Source organism: Molothrus aeneus, chromosome 2, assembly GCF_037042795.1.
Source record: "Molothrus aeneus isolate 106 chromosome 2, BPBGC_Maene_1.0, whole genome shotgun sequence".
NCBI classification, from domain to species: domain Eukaryota; kingdom Metazoa; phylum Chordata; class Aves; order Passeriformes; family Icteridae; genus Molothrus; species Molothrus aeneus.
Window position 1 is genome coordinate 106,328,874 of NC_089647.1, and position 23,195 is coordinate 106,352,068.

Here is a 23,195-nt window from a genome sequence, read left to right on the forward strand (position 1 = left end):
ATAAGAGCTGAAGAATTGCTTAGACTGTGCTGTTACATACTTAATACCATGAAAGAACAGATACAGGAAGTCTGTGTGAATTTTTTTCATTCTAAGTCAGGAGTTGTAAGGTGAAAGAGCCAAAAGCCTTTTCCTCAATCAGAAATGAAGAGAAATATGCATATCCTGAAACAATTCTGCTTATACTAAGACATACACCTCAGAATAACCCTGCAAATATATGTATAAATTTGAATTTTATAGAGCTTAGTTTTCCTAAGTGAGTTTGCATGCCGAGGAGGAGGAGGACTCTGCTGAAGCATGGAGGTACAGGGATACAGAAGGTTCAGGAGATGGTGGAAGGCAAGACAAAAATGTTCTTTACAGGGGTACATTCTAGGGTACAAAATAATGTACAAAAAGGATTCTACCTGCAGCAGCCATTGTATTAATCCTCTATCTCTTCTCTTCCATATTTTCTGCTTTCTCCTTCTGTTCTCTTTGCGACTTACACCAATAGTGATAAATCCGTTCACTCTAAATAATCTTTAGTCCTAAAAATACCACAAATACATCACATCTTTGGTTTCCTTTTTAGCTGTGGAGGGTGAAACAAGTAGGACAATGTCAGCTGTGTCACTTTTATTACAATGTGATCTATCCACATTGTTTGTCTGTTCCATCCATATTCTTACATCTGGAAATCTCAAGAGTACAATACTCTGTTTCAAGATGACTGAAACTACTTTGTCAATCAAGTGCTGATACGGCATGAGAAGAAAAACTTCATTTCATGAGATTACTGGCTGGATGGATTAAGCAAACTTTTATTTATTGTTCTTGTCCCATGAACCTTTTGAAGACAGCCTTTCAGTCTCAATGACTTCTGCAGAATGTTCCATACCCCAGCAGCTGCTCAAGCTTGGGAGAACCACACAATCAGTGCTTGATCCTCCCTGTTATCTGGCACTCCTTTGGATACTGCTACAGCTCCTGACTTTGCACAAAAGCCTCTCTTTCTCCCTGGGGAAGACATGCATATGGCATGCTGAAAGATAATAAAATTACTTTAGGCAAATAACTGCTCAAATGGGAGCAATAGCTGATAGGATTGATATTGTGCTGATTGAAGATAATGGCAACACTCCTATAATAGTGTGATATGACTTGTGAGAGGAGCTGCCTTCATTCTGCAGCTGGTCAAAATCTATGTATTTATGCTTCCTAATCTGTGAGTAAATTCAATTGACATGAAAGCAAAACCTGAGTTTATATATAGCCCATACTGCTAAAGCAAAATGTTAAAAACCTAATTTAAGTTGGAAGATACAGTCTCTGATTTCCAGTTTCTTCTATTTTAGAAGAAAAGGTGCTGATAATGAACAAATGAATAAATAATGCTACGCCACATCTTTACTGAGGATATAGAATGGTACACAGTGAAGGTTAAAAGCTTATCCTGGCATGAAGGATCACCGTGTATGCATGCATGCAAGAAAACCATCACTTCACGTGTGTCAAAAAACTCCATTATCATATATGGCACTTACTAAGTGCCAGACATTTTGTTCCAGTAATTCCAGTAATGTTACATGCAGTTTTCATCTTAGATCTGTTTTCATTAGCCCTCTCTTTGAAAAGCTGAACGCCCTATTTACCACTGTCAATCTGTAAAGATCTCAGATGAAGCTAAAATCTTTGAAAATGGTTTTGTTCAACCCCCTGATCTATCCACATCACAGATTCAGGTCCTCCCACGAGCAGAGAGGGAGGGCTCTTCCTTCCCTCAAAGCTCCAAGGTGCAATCCACCAGGAGGGGGTGGAATTAAAGCTAAGATATTTTGTATTTCCAGGAAAACTGTGACTGGTCTGCATTGACTATTGCCATTTCAAAGACTTCAGACATTGGTGCAAATATTAAACATACCTTTTTTGCATATCAATTAAATAATGAATGGAACCTACTTGTGCATTTCATGGTAGAGTTGTTAAAATATATTTATCACCTGCACAGCTTCAACCATGAGAAATAACATTTCACCTCCAGAATATACATCACATTCTGAAAAATGCTTTTGTTGTTTATTATTGAATGCCATAAAAACCTCTCTTAAGTTTCCCAGCTTATTTTCAAAGCTGTTTTTTATAACTCCCCTCCTTCCCAAGTAAATAATTTATTTCTGTTTAGGCTTGCCTTACTATTCATCTGTTTCTAAAAGCAGAGAATTGGAAAATTCTAATAATAGATCTTGGAGAATTTAGACAGTAAGAAAGATAGAGATCCTGAGATGAAGTGCCACTGAAGGGGAGCGCAATTCAAGTTTGTGAAATGACGAGTAAGGCTAAGAGAGAAGCAAAGACAAGATTTCCCACACAGACTGAAGCCAGACTCAAAACCTGAATTTGCAGTATCTGTACAGCAGCACCATATAATCCACTGACAGGCAGCTTAATTGGCAGTTACAAAACTTTAATTTACTAAGTCAGAAACCCTTTCTGAATGTCTAACTCACAAGCTGTTGTTATCACAGTGGCAGTTTGACACAAGGCCTTCAAGCTAGGTAAATAAAGGAACAAATTAGCATTCTCTTAAATCTGTTTATGAAAGACTTAACTATGAAGGACGTGCTCAAGAAACTCCACAAGACTAAGAAAGTAAAACTAACATGGTCTCATAACTCATAAAACTTAAGAGTGATGTCCTTCATTATTTCCAGGAGTGAAAAAAAGCAGTGAAAGAGCACCTTAAAACTATATGTACAGTTTAAGAAAGATGGACTTGATCCCTTCAGTAAAACTGACACTGAATGCTAGATGATCAGATTACATATTTTTATAAAAACATTTATTAATAGTTCTCAGATTGAAATTTATTTCAATCCGGGGTTGTAGAAGGCAAGAGAGCCACCCAAGGCAACCCCATCAGTGTATGACAGTGGCAGATCCCTCCTGGAGCAGGCTGGTGTTGGCTCTGTCAGACATGGGGGAAGCTTCTGGCAGCTTCTCACAGAAGACAGAGTGGCTGATTTCTCCTTGTCCTTATTTTGACCCATGAGCCATTGTAATACCCACTGAGCTTTCCCCTGCTGAGGAGGGGACTGACAGAGCAGCTTTGGGGGCACCTGGCATCCAGCCAAGGTCAGCCTACAGGAATACATCAGGATGGCCAGGATTTCTTAAGAAATCTGAAGGCAGAAATAAATTTATGTAAACTTTTTGACAAATTGTGTCAAATAAAAATAATTAGATCATCTGTAAAAAGCAAACGGAATCATTTTTGTTCAATATACTATTTACAGCAATGAATTTAAACATTTGAATTAGATATACAGAGGAATTTCAAGCTGCACTGAGTCTCGTGTAACTTTATTTAGAATGGAATAATTTACAATCAGAAATTTACAAATGGAAAATACAAAGATTTGACTGGCAGCTTTTGTGTTTACACTTACTTTTTTTAACTTAATGAAAACCCCGTGGAATAAATTTGGGGATGTTGAGCCATTTAATTCTGAAACTTTTTCATCCTAGTAGGTTAGCTGTTCTCTGTTCATTCTGAATCAATAAGGTCAGCCCTTACTTTTAGTATTATGTAGATGAAATTTTGTTTCTGTTATATACATGGCCATACAAATTCTGTTAGTTCTTTGTTTTACTCATTCTCTTTGCCTATTAATATAATTTAGTTACATTAATTTTGTTACGCTTATTTAAATTTGTCTCTTTAAAAACAAGGGTAAAACCTCTCTGTAGGAAGATTTTTCCTTTTCCCTTCTCTTTCTTACCATTAGAACTCACTCTCTGCTGACCCTGTTATGTCCTGTCTTTCCTACCCTGGTAGTCTCTGCACAACCTCCATAGTCTTCCCTCACGGTCTCAGGAAAAAACCAAAACTCTAACCCAACCAAACCTAAGGCAGAAGGCATTATTTAGACAGTCTATTCAGTCAGTAACTCTACAGTACAGTAAGATTCCTGTGAACACACAAACAAGTGCTTTGGTTACACGCTGCTGGAATGGCAAAGCTGGCCTACAGTCCTGTGTCTGTGACTGCTTTCCTGGCTGCAGAAGCCAGATTCCACTCTGATGATCTGTAATTGCTTTGGACTGGGTGATTTTTGTCCTCTACAGCTGCCAGCAGTGGCAGACATGGCACTGTAAGGTAGCTACAAATCCCAAAGTAACTTTCCAAACTACAGTTTGAGACATTTGAGACAGTTGAGATCTTGTAGAAGAGCTGGTGAACTGACCAGGGTGCAGTGAGAATGAAAAAACCTTGACTTTCCAAGCCTACAAGTATTTTAGAGAAAAACAGCCACAGTGAAACTGGAGTTGCATTTGATTTTGAAATGTATTTCCTTGCAGACCCTTCCATGGCATTTCCCCAAGGGAATACACTCTGTCAGTGTGTTTCTAGTACAGCTGCCCATGCCATTACATTAATGTCTTATTATTTGGCATTTGTCTTGTACAAGAGAAAACAATCATGACAATCAGGGAGGAAAAAGGAGAAAAAAGCAGCAGCTGAGAAAGCAGGAGTACAGATCTTGTACTGGTAATGTTCATCATATGAGAGAACAACTGGCAGGATCATCTATCTTGAGAGTGCCGAATTGTTAAAGGAAAACCACAACTTTATAGGCTCACATGAGCAAAATTTACTCATTTCTTCATACTTCTGATTATTTTAAAGGACAAATTTGCAAAGCATATAAAACACTTGAAGAGGTAAATCCTTTCTGCTGTAACTCTCACTTCCAACGCCAACAAGAAGTTCCCCACTTCCCATTTTGCTCCTCCTTCTGACCACTGCCAATTTCCTATTATGTTCTGCTTGGGCTCCGGTTTTTTTCCTTCATGCTATCACATTCTACATGTTTTAAGCTATTCTTCAGAGTTTAAGGGTCCTATTTTTTCTTGTCCTGCTTTCTGTGTTTTCTTCCTTTCTTACCTAGCAGTCATCCCCCCATCCCTGGAAGCATTCAGGGTCAGGTTGGTCGGGGCTCTGAGCAGCTGGGTCTGGTAGAAGATGTCCCTGCTCACTGCAGAGGGTCTGGAGGAGATGATTCTCAAAGGACCCCTCCAAATCAAAGGTTCTGTAGCCTCCAGACTCAGTAAATGCACTGCCTGTCCTGCCTCATGGCAATGTCCATATCCTTTAAAAAGTATGGCCAAAGGTAAAGGTGAATAAAAAAGGTTATTAGACTCTCTATTCTGACAGCAATTTGCAGGTTTGGCCTCTTAAAAATTTACTTTTCTGCCTACTCCAGTTCAAATAGGAAAATTAGGCTGGTGTCTGTTTTGATTCAAAATAAACATCATGGCACCTTGGTGTGGTGTGTTTTTTTTGGTGTTTTTTTTTTTTTTTTTTTTTTGTTTGTTTTGGTTTTTTTTTGTGTTAATCTGAAATACTTTCCATGAAACTGGTAAATCCTTTAAAGTCTATACAGAGGTAGTTGTTGGATTTCAATCCATTTCACGGGGTTGTTTTTTTTTTCTCAGACAACCATCTGTGTGTCTGTTGTGATAGCCTATAGTACTGCAAGAATAAATTATATACCTGCTTGGCAGCTCTCAAACCTATTTTTGTTTCCCTTGTTGTCAGAAAATCTGTTTTGAAGTGTGAGCATAAACATATGGGAAGGAGTATACAGATACAACAGCCTTTTTCATTCCAAAATCATCCCAGGCCTTAAATTCTGACTATACTTAGAAAACTTTACAAAAAAATTATGGTCTGCTTAAATACAGAATGATATCTGAAAAGTACAGAATTAAAGTTTAGCTGTTTTCCCTTTAATAAGACCAACAGAAACTCCACATCATTCTAGTCAAGCCATTTTTTCTAATTAGCAAAAACCTGAACTTCCTGAAGACCTCTGGAGGACTTCTGGAATATAATGAATGGAATACCACACTTTTAGACAGGCAGGGAGGGTTTTTTTGTGTTTGTTTCTTACATCTTGCTGCATAAGGTTAAATATGCTGAGTTAAGGAGGCACAAACAAATTCACTTCTAGAGAATTAATTGACTCCAGTACCAGCATTTTTTTTCTGTCTCTGATCCAGTACAGGTTCAGTGCCATTGACTATGCACTTTTACAGTACAGCCATGACTACCCTTTAAGTTACAGAATTTATAGAAGTGAGGAATATCCAGAGTGATAATCATTCATTTGTGATGGCATTATGATTCAAAACAGAATCAATAACACTGGAAATGTGAGGAGTGCCTTCAAAGATAAGTTAGGCTGACAAAAGATGCAATTTTCATATAGCCCTAATTTTTTCCCCAGTCTTAGAAGTTTTAAATAAAACCTTGGATTTGCTCAAACATTGTTCCCTTGAGAAAATGCATTACTAATCTCGACTCCTACATCACCAAAACCATTTGCCTGCCAGTTTTCTGTCACTTTTACAAGCTCTTAAAATTATTTAACAACAGAAGTGGGATTTTCTAATTAATTGGGAAAGCATTCACCAACTCCTATACTGGCAGCTAACATTTCTTCCCTAAGAGATTAATATTATAATATGCTGAAGTATTTATATTCAAAATGTTCTAGTCTTTAGGAATTCTACCATTTATATCATAAATACAGACTAAATGATCCATTTACAGGTTTCCTTTTGTTACCAGAATATATTAAATAAAAAATATGAGGAACAGTGGAAGTCATGCTCTAAAAATTGTATTTCCCACACTACGAACTGTGCAAATTTGTAAACCCAAAGCACATTACTGAGTAATCAAGCTTGAATATTATTTACTATTTTAAAGGCAAAGCAAAATGCACATCACAATAAATTGTAACTGAATACCTGCTTCGTACTTGGTAGAAAGGAAAAGTACTTTGACTTCAGCTTAAGAACTATAGAATAAACTGCAGACTTGGTGCCTCGTTTGAATCCTGACCTTCCTGAGGTCTGACAGTGTGTTGACATTTAAATTTTACAAATGTTAAACCAGGCATCTCCTTCTGTGCTGAAGAACTGGTGATGTGGCTGAAATGTACCTAGCCATGGAGGCCATTAAACAAAACACTGCCAAGAGACCTGCAAGATGGACTTTATTAGAATAATTATTAATACATCACTATGAAATTAATTAGGATAAGCCTTCTTAGTGGAATGGTATGGAAAAAAATGTAGTCCCTGGAATCTCAATCTGACTGTAGAAGACACTATTTATTTTATATATATATATATGTGTGTGTGTGTGTGTGTGTGTGTACACACACATGTTCTATACCACCCAGGTAATACAAAATATTAGAATGTGAACTCTTTGTTAGAGCAAACAGCCTTTAAAATAAATGCATTAAATTTGAGGAAGGAGAATAATCATCACCAGTTTCTGGATTTGTAATTTTATGACTCTAACAGTGTGCAGACATTACATCAGCTATCAAAGATACTACAACTACAGCAACTGTCCCAGAAGCACCACCACCCATTTTATAAGTTGGCCAAGTAGGCTGAGATCATAAAGATGTTGTTCATTATTTCAGACTTTCTTGTGAACAAGTTATTTTGGTTCATTTAGAAGCACTTTCTAATATTTGGAAAAATGCCTCATGAATTCATAAGCCTAACATCCTACCCAAGTTCCTGATTTATGTATTACTCTACATCTTCATGGAAATTTACACTCTCACTGCTCATTTCACTGAATAGTTAAAGAATACAAACAAATTAAACTTCACTTCAAGCAACCATAATGAAATAAACTCAGAAAGAAAGGCACCTCAAAGAAAGCAAGCGAGTAGGATTGTATGCTCTGTCTCAAATATGTAACCTGACAGATATGACACAGGAAGGACATGAACTCCTCTTCTGTTCTGTTGTACAGATTACAGACAGTGCATTACAGAAAAAAAAATATGAAGGGACTCTAATGAATCAGATGAGAAAAATCAATGAAAATATCCAGTTGCACTAGAAGGACATAAAGTTACCATTTATGCAACTGATGCATGCAATAGGAGTTGGGAAGGAACAGTCTCCTTGGCAAAGTATCAGTTAAATTAATTTTTGAATTTTGAGGGAAATCTAGGGCAGTGGGAATAGTTTCAAGTCGAGGAAAGCAGATAGTATTTGAAAATTAGAGTGCTGTCATGGAAAGATGGTGATTATTGGTGTACATTCAGAAATGAAGCACAGGTTGAAATTACTTCTAATTTTCATGTAATGTTTATTAGAACATATATATTTCTGCTTCAGGTCAATGCAGCCTTACTGTGAAAAGAAATGGTCAAGCTTTTCTCATGACTTCATCTCATGAGAGAAGATGCACAGTACAAGGTTTTATTTAAATACCTGCACCCCACTCCCCAAGGATGTGCAGTGTTCCAGCCTCTCTTTGTCTCCCCACACCTCTCCCAGAGGAGGGGGGACTGGAGAGCAGCCACAGGCTGTGCTGGAAATGAGCAGGTGCCCATGGAATGCTACGCAAGGATTGAAGTGTCTTTGACTCCTGCTCCCACCTCTGGACCTGCTCCCCAACTTCCCCAACTTCTTACATCTCTGACAGCACAGAATTTTTGCAGCCCCACAACTCAGGCAACTTTCCCTGTGCATCACAACTCACTCCAAACCTGGAAAATCCTGCAGGGGGTGGCTTTGTAGTAGCACAAGCCAGCATTGATATGGCATTGAAAAAGGGACAACAGCTGACAGGGGATAAAAACAAGCCAGCTCCAAGAGAGAAGAGAAGAGAAAAGAGAAGAGAAGAGAAAAGAGAAGAGAAGAGAAGAGAAGAGAAGAGAAGAGAAGAGAAGAGAAGAGAAGAGAAGAGAAGAGAAGAGAAGAGAAGAGAAGAGAAGAGAAGAGAATACACCTTCAATCACCCCTTACAAGTTGTCCAATCAGATGTCCAATCCTTTTATAAAATCCATGAACCAGAATAAATATTTAGGAGGGAAAAAAAACCCTTTCTGCTATTTGCAAATAGACACTAGAAATCTAGCAAAAGCTTAAATACAGTTTGGGTTTTATTTGTAGTTAGTATTATGACCTGTTATTTAAGATTCCCATACAGGAAGAGTTAGAAATTGTTAGGACTATCCCAACAAATTTTCAATTAAATAGCTAAATTAATGTAGAGAAATTTAATTAAAGCTGCACTGGTTTTTACAAATACAGTTAATTAAGCTGCTATCTAAAATTAAATCTCACCCAAACTCCTTTTACATTGCTGCAGCTCATCAGATACAGATATAATTAAAATTCTAGAAGTTCACCTATGCATCTGAATACTCAAAAAAGAAAGAAAATCCACAACCAAAACTTGCTGAAGTAGTTTGAGAGGCTGCTGCTTTAATGGGATTTATACAGTCCTCAGAGTGGGAAGCCAGCACATAAAACCCCTTCAGAAACAAATCCAGGTTTTCAAATCTGCACAGACTTTTTTGTGTAGTGTAACAGGCCAAGAACCTTTGAAGATTTTCCACAAGTGGAGGGTAACAGATTGACATGAGCAGGAACCAGGGAGATAAATCCTGCTGACTTTATGTGCCTTGCATTGAAGTGAGCAGGAGCAGCACAGGTGAGGCACACAGCACTTATTGCACTCATATCCAGGCAGATGTGGGCATCCTCCCAGAGAGAAAAATTGCTTTTTCATAACTGGAAAATCTCAGCTTGTCTGGTAGCCTAAATGATCCCCTTTCCTTTCTGACTGTTTTTTTCTTGCTCAGACCCAGGCTAGTTTGTGTTGTTGGTCAGTTAAATGCAGATCTATTTTCTAGGTGACAGCGGCTCGAAATCACCAGACTTGTTTTACATAACAAGTAAACATAAAACATAAACATTTTAGGTGTTGGCTGATCCAGAGAAAGAGATGTTCAGACAGAAGGGAGGTTTGTCAATGCTTTACTTAAGATCAGAGAGCATTCTTTGAAGAGTTGCTTTTGGAGGGAGGGGGGAGAATATTAACTGAAATACAGTTCAAGACTATCATTTATTGCAAATAACAGTGACTTTTCTATTAAAGCAGGTACATAGCAAAACAAATGCTGACTAACCCAATGTGGGCAGCCAGAGCTCAGACTGGGAGCTGGTCATTTCAACAGCTCACTCTGCGTGGCAGCAAGTGTGAGCACAGGAGCCCAGCACTCATGGCAGCCACGTTACCCCTGCATGGGCAGATCCCTCAGGAGTTCTGAGAGCATGCAAAAATAAAATTATCCCCCAATATTAAAGGCACAAAGCTGAAACACACAAAAAAGTGCCAACATTTTCATGACAGGCATTTGTTTTCTGTCTGCCAGCAAAAATAAGCAGAAGATAAACATTGACCATATTTTTCATAATATGGTATGCATAAAACACTTTTTTGGGAAAAACACAGATGGAAATACTATGTCTAATGTCATGGCATTGAGGGTTTAGAATTGAACCCCAAACCTTTATCTGGAAAACTTAATTTTAGGTTCAAGGTCTGAACAGTGGTTTCCAACTTGTGGCACAGGCATCTCTCTAAATAAATAAGAAAATCACATGCAATTCTCTTTAAAATATTAATTCACATAGGTTTACAGACTTCCACAGGCTTTAAACCTAGCATCTGAAATACAAGCTACAACTGCCCTATCATTTTATGTAGAGTAAGAAAAAGGAAAAGGCAACAAACATCCAGAATATGATATTAATAAAATAAAATTTGAAAGCCCTACTTGCTCCCTTTTGAAAAGCCATCTCTCCTCGGAGGGAAAAAATCATTAACTTTTTTTGTGTATCAAAAATGAATGTGTTTCCTTTCTTGCAAAGTAAAATCTGGAGAATCTACACAAATAACAAAGAGAGTAAAAATCCACAGAAGCTTGGAAATTGAGCAACCAGTGATAATGGATCTTTCTGCAGGCACTTGAATCACCCTCTTACCTTGAGCTTGCAGCGGAACAGGACCCTGGCAAATTGCTATAATCTCCTTTAACCCTAATCACCATTTTAATCAGAAAAAGGTGGGGCAGCCTGGAATTTGTACAGCAAGCAACTGTCATTCTATTTGCTAAATACACAGAGTGTGCAGCTAAAAGGTTAAAATGGTTCAAACTTTTATTGTCTTCAGAATATTGCATTTCAGCATTAACAGTTGACAAGTAGAAGTAAATAAAATTATGAGACTGTCTGTTCTGAAGGGCTTTAGAGGTCTGCTTAGACCATGGCTGCATCTCTCACTAACTCTGATATTAAGAGATTTCTTGGGAAAAGAAAAGGTTGTGATTCATACAACTGCCAGCACTAAAAGCCTATCTCACCTTACATTGCACTTTTCCTCTCCTTATCCCTCTAATTTCTTCTCATTTCAGATTATAAATTTCCTATCTGTGTTCTCTATTTATTCATTTAATGATTTTCTCCCTAGCCCTTTCTTAATAAATAGTGGTGTGATTGTGGATGGTATGACAGACAAAGAGAAGCTTAAATGAAGAGGAAGAAAGGAAGCTTCAAGGAGAAAAAGAGCAATGAGAGAAACTAAAAGGAGCATCAAGGAGATTGTAGGCAGGGGAAGATTAAAGGAAAATGCAGCAGAAAACTGTGATTTTCAGCTATAAAGGATTCAGCAGCTGTCATTAAAAACCTGCAGCTCTTCTTGAGACATATTGATCACAGTATTTCAATGTTTTTCATACAACTTCCCTCTGTTTATTTCAGATTATAGCAATACTCACACTAATACTTTTCTCAAACAGCTATTTACTCTTTTTGAAGGAGGAAGACTGTCCTGTATTTCTCCCTCTTTTCTTTTTCCAGAAGAGGCTGCTGAACTTTGAGTGCTCTGCTCACCTTGTCACTAACACACAAATATCAAAATACCCTTCATGCTAAAGAGGAGGGCTTTTTTTATGTTTTTTTGGTTTTTTTTGTTTTTTTTTTATGAGAGCCATTTATACATATAACTTTTTTAATATTGTAGACACTTCCTGGAATAAATATCCCTGTAGGGCTTGTGAAGATAACAGAGAAGGAAGTATGTCTGTATTTACACAGTATTGGAGAGTTGTAACCAATCCTGGAAAAATTGTAGAATGTCATTAGACTGTGGACAACTGGAGAAGATTTGTTTCTAGGACTTCTAACCCATTTTTCACACAATATTCTTGTACTGATATCCAAAAACTATTTCAAAAATGCAAACACTTCTTTTGATAAATACTAAGACAGTCCTTATCTTCCACCTGAGTGTGTCTCAAGCTTAATTTTTTAAAGTTATCTCAGAGTTCTTAATCACACAGATCCTTTTAAATACCTTGTAATCTAAAATATAAATTTTAAAGAACAAAAATGCATGAAGTAGGATGATTCATGTTTGCCAAATACCTCCTCTTGCAACACCCTTTTTACAGGTATTGGGTTTTTTTGCATATTAAAAACAACTGTACTAGTTTAAACCATAGAGTTACATTAGATTTTGGGCAAAAAGGAGAAGGGCAAAAAAAGAGAAAAGAGCACATTAATAGTGTCCTTTGCTTTCAAACACAAAGCCAATACCTTCCAAAGGCTTCTCATTCCTCACAGAGAAAAGAAAAAAATGTCCATTAGATCATGTCTTCCCCTTTAAGTACATTAATGGCATTTTTGTTCTGATGTGACTTTGTAAGAATCAAAATGCCTCGGCCTTGGGTTTTTTTTTTTTTAACTTTTTATAATGCACTAAGCTCAACAAACCTTCGTAGAAAATAGAATACTCTTAATTATGAATAAATTAACTAAATTAGCAACATGAGATGGATATGAAATTAGAGGATTGTTAATTGAAACTGCAAACACAGCTGTATACAGCTTGGAGATGAATCACACCAGTAATGACACAGATGTTTATAAAATGTGATTATGTTCAGCAGGAGCATACTATTGAAACTCCCCAGCCTATTCTTATATTGTGTCATTGAAATGGTTTTTAAATCCAAGAACACCAGGAATCAGAATCTCAGGGATGGCAAATTAGGCTCCCTGGATATGTGAATTAGTGTTGTCTGAATGTCAGCAATTTAATTCTCCAGCTTTCAAAGAATGTAGAAATGGAGCCAAAAACAAACATCTGTTAGTTATAGTCTCATTCAGAAAACAAAACAAAAAAAAAATTAAAATCTCTGGCAAGTTAGAGCCTATCTGAATATGAGCAAGACAGTGAAATACAGTATCTCTAAGCTGTGTGAATATACTGATCATGTAATTAATATAACACAAGAGCTCAAGAAATCTACTTTGTGTACAACTATGAATATGTCTTTTTGGGACTATCCCACCAAAGAGCTAGAAGGATCAGGAACAAGTGAGACCTCCTATCTAAAGATTTAAGAATCAATTAGCCTCCTAAAGACAGCAAATCAGGCTTTTTTTTTTCCTTCAACTTTTACAACTTTCCTAGGTGTTCTTCAATAAATTGTACAATAAAGGTGATGGGTGTTTCTCTGGCAGAAAAAGGCACAAATGTGGCTCCGGGGTCACCCGAGGATATCTGAGCTGAGCAGGCTCAGCAGGGATGCGGTCAGCCCAGCTGGGAGGGATGCACAGCAGACAAAGCCAGCAGCCCAAGGGGGCTTAAACTCCAACATACCAGTGGAAAGTCTGCAGGGGCAGCTCTCATTTCACAGTGAGCACTGAGCACCCACAGCAGCACATAAATGTTATGTTAAACACTCTGTGATTTGTTTTCTGCAACAGTTCACAGACTAACAGAAGCAGATTTTACAGCATCAATGGTAAGCATGCTTTCAGTGAACACTCAGTAATACAAGACCATAGTTTGTGTCCAGCACTGTAGTGTAGCTCACATCACAAAGACACTATTATCTGATTCAGGGGCCTTGGCCTCTATAAGGATAAATACTTATTAACACAAATGTACATGAAGGAGAGGTTGTTTTTCTAACCCCCTTTTCTAGACAATGGGACAGACCTTTGGACTATGTAACTATCTACATTAAACTAAAAGTAAAAACTATCAGTAAAACTAAAACTTACACCAACTCAGCACAATATCATTATAATTCAGCTAAATTTTATAAATGTAGTTCTGATCCATAAATGGATGCTCACCTGAAAACTTGTAAATTCATGCACAAGATGGTTAAAATAATTTGAAAAATAATTACATAGAGTGTCATTGGCAAAGGTGAAATAATCAACATGACCTGGCACTGTTAAACACCACAGGCTTATCCCATCAGCTGTGGGAACTACTGAGCACAGTGTAACAATGTGGGGGCACAAGGCTGAGACAGAAAAGTGGTGATCATAAAATTGGATTTGACTCTGTCTTTCTGAAACTTTATTTGATGGGAGCTGACCTCCTATTCACTGGTGAATAAAAAAGGATTAGATCCTGACTTTTAAAAAGAGGAAGCTCACTGGATTGCTGCAACAGACCATACCAGTCTGACAGTATTTCACAGGTCATTCACAGCTGAAGCAAGTTATGGAGGCTTTATGAGAAAAATGTAACCCCTTTCTCATTAGAGGTAAACCTAGGCAGATTCAGGGATATATTGCAGGTAGCTATGACAACTGCTGTGCAACCCAAATTCAGTTATCTTAGCTTTCTGACTGGCAAAAGTGGAGACAAAATCAACTCAGGATTTGAAATGTGATGTTTTGAGATAAGGAACTGTTATGTTTGGATATACAAAAAGGACAAAGCCATTTTATCGAAGACACAATCTTCTATTTTTCTGAATACACCAAAAATCACTACACTGAAAGAGCATTCTATTATCAGCTATGTGTCAGCTAATTAATTAGAACAGAACTGTTTGTTTTTACAGATGAAAGAATCATAAATGAGGGTACTGAAAGGAAAGGACACAAAACACTTGAGGATGGTATGAGAAATCAGAGGAATGAAAGTAAAAACATCCAACAAAATGAATATGCTACCTACAGATGTAAACTTAGGATTATTTTTCTGGATTGATTAATGCTAATTAGTTTTGGTTTATAACAAACTGAACTGTGCTAGAGAAACAACTTTGAACACCTGAGAAAATGGAAGAGAAAAACTAACTGAGTCTTCAACCTCCATACTTGAATCTCCCCCAAAAATGTCATAAAGAATTCATTTCCACAAACAGGAATTGGGTGTTGATCTTTCCAGGTACAAAAGAAATAAAAAATGACTACTAATAAAACCTGAAATTGTAAGCTCTGGGCCTATAATTGTAATCCATACAATGTTTGTTCTGTAACCAAGGGGTATATTTCTAGAGTTTATTGCTATATCAGTGTTTTATAAACTAACAACAAGCACAAGAATTGAACAGCTTAGATGTGCCACAGGATGAGCATCTTGAAATAACACCTCTTGCCTGTTTTGTGCTGGGTAGATCCAAATTAGGAAGGACTTTACAGAAGATTTTGCACACACAACATATGAGAGGATTTGAGCCATTTTAATTATAAAGTGTCCTCCTCTACAGCAAACACACCATTACATCACTTCCACACTGCTCATAGTTTTCTATACAAGGGTACAACATTCGTTACTCAAACCATGTTGAAAACTGCACTGGCAACTTCAGAGAGCACCTTGTGAAAATATTTTTTAAATGACACACATAATCTTCCATAAAGGTTGGTTTCAATTCTGTGTCACAACTTAATGCCACTGACATTTTTAGTATTTTAAACACTATTATTAACAGTACTTCTAAGACAGAAAAAAAATCCTACTTAGTCTCACTGAAGCAAAAAGATATAAAAAATATAGCACAAAATACTACCTAGCTTAAAGACTGCAAAAGCTTTCTGTAACCTGAAAGTAGATGGCCTGACATAAAACTATCTGCAGTGATATAACACATAATTGATATGTCAGAAAGACACCAAATGACTCAACAAAGAAATAAAAAAGGCTAACATTAACCTTCTGCACTGGAAATGTGCGTATTATTTCTTTTCCTTGGGCTTTTAATCACTTCAAATGAAGTTTCTTGCAAAAAAAAAATCACATAGTTTTAGAAGAAGGGATTAGTGAAAATGGGGAGAAAGAGAAATATGTTTTGCCAGTTTTAAATTCTCCCTCTAAAAACCTTTAACAATACTTTGGCACTGGTACTTGGAATCTAAGGGGTTTTATATTGCTTTCAATCCAAGGGTATTCATTAAGGTTTCATTGAGTTACAAGCCTCTGAAAATCACATTAGAGAGCCTTTACTGGGCAGCTCTTAAATTCAGTGAATGCTCTATCCACCACAAACGTGTTCCACATTCAAAGCAAACTTTGAACATCTGCTCCAAGCATGCTTCAAACCGGGCGGGTGTGAACGGGCAGAGGATGAGTGTGAGAGGATGAGTGAGAGAGGATGAGTGTGAGAGAGGATGAGTGTGAGAGGATGAGTGAGAGAGGATGAGTGAGAGAGGATGTGTGTAGAGGATGAGTGTGAGAGGATGTGTGTGAGAGAGGATGTGTGTGAGAGGATGTGTGAGAGGATGAGTGTGAGAGGATGTGTGAGAGGGTGTGTGAGAGGATGAGTGTGAGAGGATGTGTGCAAGAGGACGAGTGTGAGAGAATGAGTGTGACAGGATGAGTGAGAGAGGATGTGTGAGAGAGGATGAATGTGAGAGAATGAGTGTGACACGTATGAAAGAGGATGAGTGAGAGAGGGTGTGTGTGAGAATGAGCATGAGAATGAGTGTGAGAGGATGTGTGTGAGAGGATGAGTGTCATAGGACAATGTGTCATAGGATGTGTGTCAGAGGACAATGTCAGATGTGTGAGAGGATGTGTGAGAGGATGAGTGAGAGGATGAGTGTGAGAGGATGAGTGTGAGAGGATGAGTATGAGAGGGTGTGTGAGAGAGGATGAGTGTGAGAGGATGAGTGTAAGAGGATGAGTGTGAGAGGGTGTGTGTCAAAGAATGTGTGTCAAAAGACGTGTGACAGAGGACGTATGTCAGAGGACACGCGTCACAGGATGTGTCAGAGGATGTGTATCAGCAGTGTGCATCCCCTCCAGGGGATGGAGCAGAGCCACAGCCTGCACAGATCCATCACAAAGATCCATCTGGTGCCAGCAGACAGCTGACCCTGCCTCCTGCCCTGCCTGACTTACACCCTCCTGTCCTCTCCTATTGCTTTAGCAAAATCTAACCTGCAAATTATGAGCTCTGACAGTTGATAACATTTTGGGAATGAAAAGGGCCTGTGGAGTGGAAGCAAGGACTGGAGATTGACTTATAATTGCAAGGTTCATTTTTGTTTTGTCCGTGTTTGCTTTCACTAATGGCTGCTGATAACCTTGTGCACTTTCCAGCTGTTCCCCCTCACACATTGTCACCTTAAACAACCCTAATTTTTCATAATGAGCAGCCTAAACATAGCTGATTAGAATCAGGTCACACACCTAAAAAGGTATTGAAAAAAATCAGGCCACATTCTCTCAATTTGTGCAAGAAAAAACCCAAAGCTATCTGTGCAGTTTTGGAATCCAAGGTAAAATCTTCTAACTCCCATGGTTTACACCTCTGTATAGGACTGAAACAGAGCTTTAATTCTTCAAATGTAACTTCCACACTCCTTGTCAAAGGGATTTTTACAGAAATTATGGTTTTGAGATGATCAGGTATTATAGATAATGAACACTAAAGAATACAGTTTCAGTGGTGGTTGGTAAATAAGTTGAAGAGCTACAAACTGGATGATTTAGATAAAGCTATTTGACTAAAACTCAACAGAAGTAGTGGATGTTGGTTTCCAGTGAATATATTCTCAACAGTATCATAGCCTCTGTTTTCCTGAGTAGCCTAAATATAGTCTGGTATGAGTCATATGGATGGGTGCTGCCAAACATAATCTATAACTGCTGACAGGTGGAAGTAAATTGTTCAAGTCTTCCTTTATAAGGAAATGAGACTTACATATTTCAACTAATATGCCCATTCTTTCCCTATCATTTATCCATCAAATAGATAAATGGGAGATCTTACAGAATATGTTGTATATGCAAAGGTTGTACAAGAGAATGCTAAATTCAAGATGCACGTGTGACATATTTTCTTACTTTTGATAAATTTTAGGTGCTTTTCTTTTTGCATATAAACAGCATAACTCAGCTTTTATAATCCCCTGCACTCACACACATTTATGAGAAACAAAAAAATACATTGAAAGAAAGCTACAGATGCATATTGTAATGAGGATATAAAGTAGGGTAAATTGCTATTCTTCTGCATGGTTCTTCAAAACATCTTCAGAGTGGACAAAATTCAGAGTAAAGGAAGACAAAAGAGCATAACAAAACTCTCAAAATGAATGCACCTCCTTTACAAAAAATGATTAAAGCATTTGCAATTCCCAGCAAAGTGAAATTCATCACACACATCATAAATTTAGTAAGATTTTATTAAGGTTTTATTAGTTTTCCTGCTTTCATGTCTGTGGATGATAACCGCTCCTGTTTATAGTTACACACTTTCTTTCACTGACTGCCCTAAAGATGTCACAATGAAGTTGTCCTCCTAATTTAGGATGGAATATTTCCAATTTTTGACACAGACTTCATTACTAGAATTGAATCCCAATCCTGACAGCTGGCCTTCCTCCACTAACTTACAGAAATAAATAAATTGGATTTCTAAAGAATGAATTGCTGCAAAATGAATTCTATATGCATAATTTTGCAGACAAACATTGAGAAAATCTGAGACTCAATCTAACAGAAATGAAGAAAAATGCTTGGGTTTATGACTTCTGCAGCCAACTGGCATAGCAAATTAAACAAATAAGAGACCATTAAAGTGCTGTAACAATTGTGGTTTTGGCAGAAGTTCCTGTTCTCATGGAACATACAAACCAACACTTTAACTATGTAGTCCGATGGGAAAACTCAACTTCCAAAAAGGATCAAAATCTCCCTCTGGTGGGAAGATGAAGTCTGAAACTACAAAATAATTTCAAATTTCAAGGTTGGAAAGCACCATTACTTTACTAGTGACTTAACTACTATAATTCTAACTGAGCTAGAATTTTGGCTCCATATATTTAGAAAAGTTGTCTCCCATTTTTTTCAGCTACTAACAGATGACATACATCAAAATCCAGTTTAAAAAGGAGGAAAAAACAAAGAAATAGAAAGAAATTAGTTATTAAAATTAATGAAATATCACAATGGAAAGACAAACTGCTAAGATAACAGAAAGGTAATAATACAAAAATATAAAAATTGAACGGCCTTTTATATCGCCCAACCATTTAGACATGACATTCTCTGTCCATACAGAGGAAGAAACATCTTTCTTGCTACTGTTGCATCATCTAAATCTATCAACTTTAACCCCAGTTTACACTCACTGTTTAATAATAAGTAATTCTACTTGTGATTTAAGATATAGAACAATATAAGGCCAATATTCTGTGTAAGTATATGACTCGAGCTTTTGTGTATGACAATACCATGCACTGCCTATTGGATTACTGAACTGTAAAGCAAGAGAGGTTTTTCTTTTTCTCTGAGAAAAATGACATGAGAAAATATCCTCCATCACTTTCAAATTTCAATTCCACGGTTTAGACATGAAGTTTACTTCCTGGAACTGTTACTACACACAATTTAAAAAAGTAAACTTGGTTCAATTCAGCTGCAAGAGATCCAAAGAAGACATTTCTTTTACATTTTTTTTTTGTTATTTCATTTTTTGTAGGGTGTTTTTCTTGGAGAAGGCATGAAAGACAGAAGGTGAAGTAAAATTAAAAAAAGCCCAAACCTAAAACCTGCTACAATAGGCCATTGCTGATTTCAGCTTATATTTAGCTACAACTTCCTTGCCTTAGTGTCCAACCCTTATAAAAAGCAATGTGTGAGCTGAGGACTGCTGCCCAGAATGCCTGTGATTCAGCTCTTCAGAGATTCACTGGCCAGCAAGACTTTGATGCGTAGTGACAATTTTACGCTGATTTCAGGGAGAAGGGATTTCCTTTTTGGCTTTTTTATACTTGATATTAGTACCTCTGGAAATACAGATGGTAAGATTCATTCATATTTCTCACCACAGATTGAAAGAATCAGCTAATATTTGTGAAGCACACAGAGGAAACTGGATTTTGAAATAATTCATTGCAGCAGTACTTATTACACTAGTGTGCATTATGCAGCTCAGTAAAGAGCCTGTCTTCAGCAGAATACAAATAAAATGATGATATGACTTTAGATAACTGCCTGCAGGGGTACTGAAAGCCTGCTGGCTCTTCACAGCTCCTGCAAGCAGAGTGCTCTTGAAGGGAATAGAGTAATAGCTGTGGCTGGACCTTCTAACCAATGGCAGCATGTTTTTTGCACCACAACAATCTTCAAACCCCCACATGCTGTCCTGCAGAATCTTTGCTACTGGTGCAGGATGAGCTGAGGAGTTAGGAATGATACTGAAATTAGGGCTTATGCTTCTTGATAATCATTATATATATGGATATAAATCATAGACTTATAGAAAAGTTTTGATTGGAAAACACCTTGTGCTGATTTAGGTTTTTGACGTGCTCAAAGACAACCACTCAACAACTACCAACCTTCAAAAGTTAAAGCACTAGAATATAAATACCATAGCAAAATATCTTAATAGATACATTTTTGGATGAAAGACAGTTCTTACTGTATTTTTCAGCTTATTGAAGGTACTATTCTAAATTAAAGCAAACAAAATGAGTTAATTTTTTTTTTCTTGATAACTGAATGCTATGTTCTCTGTGGGATACTTTTAAATTCTTTTACATGCCAGGAGCTTTGCCCTTTGACCAGCATTACACCAACCAGATCTCTGACTTACTGAAATTGATATAACTCCCACCAATTTTAGGGGCTTCCTGGTTCCCTAAATATCAACTGGAAGTAAGCAAGGCTTTGCCAGACACATTCCACCCCAGGATGAGCTCATTACATACACTCTTTGAAGCACACATGAGAGCTCCTTGTGAACTTCATAACAAGTAGCTCCTTGCAAAGATTTCCTCTCCTTTAATGTAAGAAAAATAAAAAAAAATAAACTGAATATTTTCCTCAAAACTATTATATTAAAGTCAGGAAGCCACTCAAAGTCCATAGAAGATGACACAGTTTTCAGTGACTGAGCTGAGTGCATCAGCTTTCATTAGTGAAATGCACTCCACACAGCACTTCAAAACCAGGACTGGTTAAGCCTGTAAATGGTTGAGTGCTTTCTATACATTTTTTGTACCACTAATACTCTGGAGTATATTCACTAAAATAGAATGCAAACCAGGTAAATTAATGGCAAACATCCCTTACTGCAAAAATACAAATGAAGTTCTGGGAAGATTCTGGAGGAATATTTGATTCTATTCACTAGCAGCACTAGTCTCACTGTTGAACCACTGTGCAATACTGCAAATGACTGACTATGGTTGGCCTTATTCTTATGATTATAAAGGGAATATAATATTAAATCTTTGTTAGATTTGGCTTAAAATGATACATTTCCTCCTCTAGTCTTATGTAAGTTCCCAGTGTTAATAAAGAAACAAGTGAGACATGATTACCTCCTTTACAAAATGTTTCAGATGTGATAAATTTTATGTCTTTATGCACTTTTCCTACACATAACCAAGGTTGGACATTTTTCTGGCAATCAATAGCACAGAACTCTCTGTTTTATGAGTTTCCTGAAGTGATATTTTCTAAGAAATGGGGTACATGGATAAGAAAGATTTTCCCCATTAGGAATATGGCAAGGGTGGAGAGAGAGATCTAACCTTTGAGGAGGGAGAAGAAGAGAAGTAAGCTAAGAAAATAAGCAAGGGGAGTACAGAAAAAAAACCAAAAACAAACAAAGAGAAATAAGGGAAGGAAGATGGGAAAAGAGAGAGAAGAGAGGAACACAGAAAATATTGCTTTTTGAAAATAAGAATTAAGAAAAGCCTGAGAGAAACATAATCAGTGTAAAAGAAAGACACATAAAAATAAACTGAAATATATAGAAAAAAATGATGAAAAGACTAAAGTCGATATTTTAGGTGGCATTAGCATAACAAAGGCAATTAATAAATAAATTAAAAAAAACCAAAAAACCACCAGAATGAAAAAGAAACATATTGGACAACTTTAAAACCAGAAACAAACAACAGGAACATACCTTAAAAGGAGAATGGTTTTGCATGAAACAAAAACAATTTTCATTTTTGTTTTTCCTATTACATGGCCAAAATTTCAGTTTTCTATAAAGGGTTTAACATCTAAATGGAGTGCTGGTTATATATAAAAAAGTTTAGCCCTAAAATGGAAAAATACATAATAGCCTAAAAAAGTGCCATTGGTTGTAAGACTCCTGCAGATCTTGCATGTAGAACAGCTGGTCAAAATAATTGTATATTTGTTCCAATTGGTCTATTCTATTCCAGTCTATGCTATTTTATTCTGTTCTAAAAAAAAAGTGCTCTGCCTCTCAATACATTTCAAATTCTCCTCTCTTTTAAGAAAAATTATATTATAGGAACAGATGTGTCTTTCCTCTTTCCAAGGGTCACAACTTGGCCTTTAGTATATCATAACCTTTCAAAGTTACTTATGTCTTTTCCCCTCAGGATGTGTTTAAAAATTTACTGGAGTGCTTTCACCTTACTCTCTGTATCTTCCAAGTGACATTTAAATAACTATGAAAAAAGACAGTAAAACATAATATTTCAATTAGCTATCTGTTCTATCAGCAATAACATCTCACCCTGATATACTGTCTCCAAGTAACTTCAGAGAAGATAAAAAGTTTATTTTCCAAATATCTGGATTTGATAAATCAAAACAATAATTTACAGTGAAAGTGAATTGTTCACAATGTTACCCGAGCTCTGTGGAAGATAATGTATTATCTTTGAAATGAGTGCAAAACGTGTGGTTTGCCCTTTATATTTTTAAACCATCAACAATATCAGGTTGGGCCTCTGTCTAATGCATTTATGAATGGTAACAATAAAACATTTTCTGGGGCTTTCTCATCTTTCATTCCTCAGTACGCCTTTGGTGCTATCCCACAGGGAACAAAGCACAGAGAAACAGAAATATTTATTTAAATGCAGCACAAAGAAAAAAGTAATGTGAAACATACCTGCAGCGCCTTCCACCTTGTGTTTAGGTCTTCCACACAGCTGAGGTTGTACTGGGAGAGCTGAAGGTCTGGGGGAGTGAAGCGGTGCGCGAGCTCGTTGACATGGTGCACCTTTTCCTTAAGGGGAACAAGTTCTGCTCGATAAACCTGTGTGAATAAAATAGA

The 23,195-nt window shown here is 37.0% G+C and overlaps 1 protein-coding gene across 1 annotated transcript in view; it reads right to left on the bottom strand.

Annotated features, from left to right (window-relative positions):
• The window catches only part of DMD (dystrophin), a 1,043,102-nt gene that overhangs the window by 140,893 nt on the left and 879,014 nt on the right, over nt 1-23,195 (bottom strand). Inside the window, exon 59 of the mRNA XM_066545460.1 lies at nt 23,031-23,177. Coding sequence (XP_066401557.1) covers nt 23,031-23,177 — 147 coding nt within the window. The remainder of the gene's footprint in view (nt 1-23,030; nt 23,178-23,195) is intronic.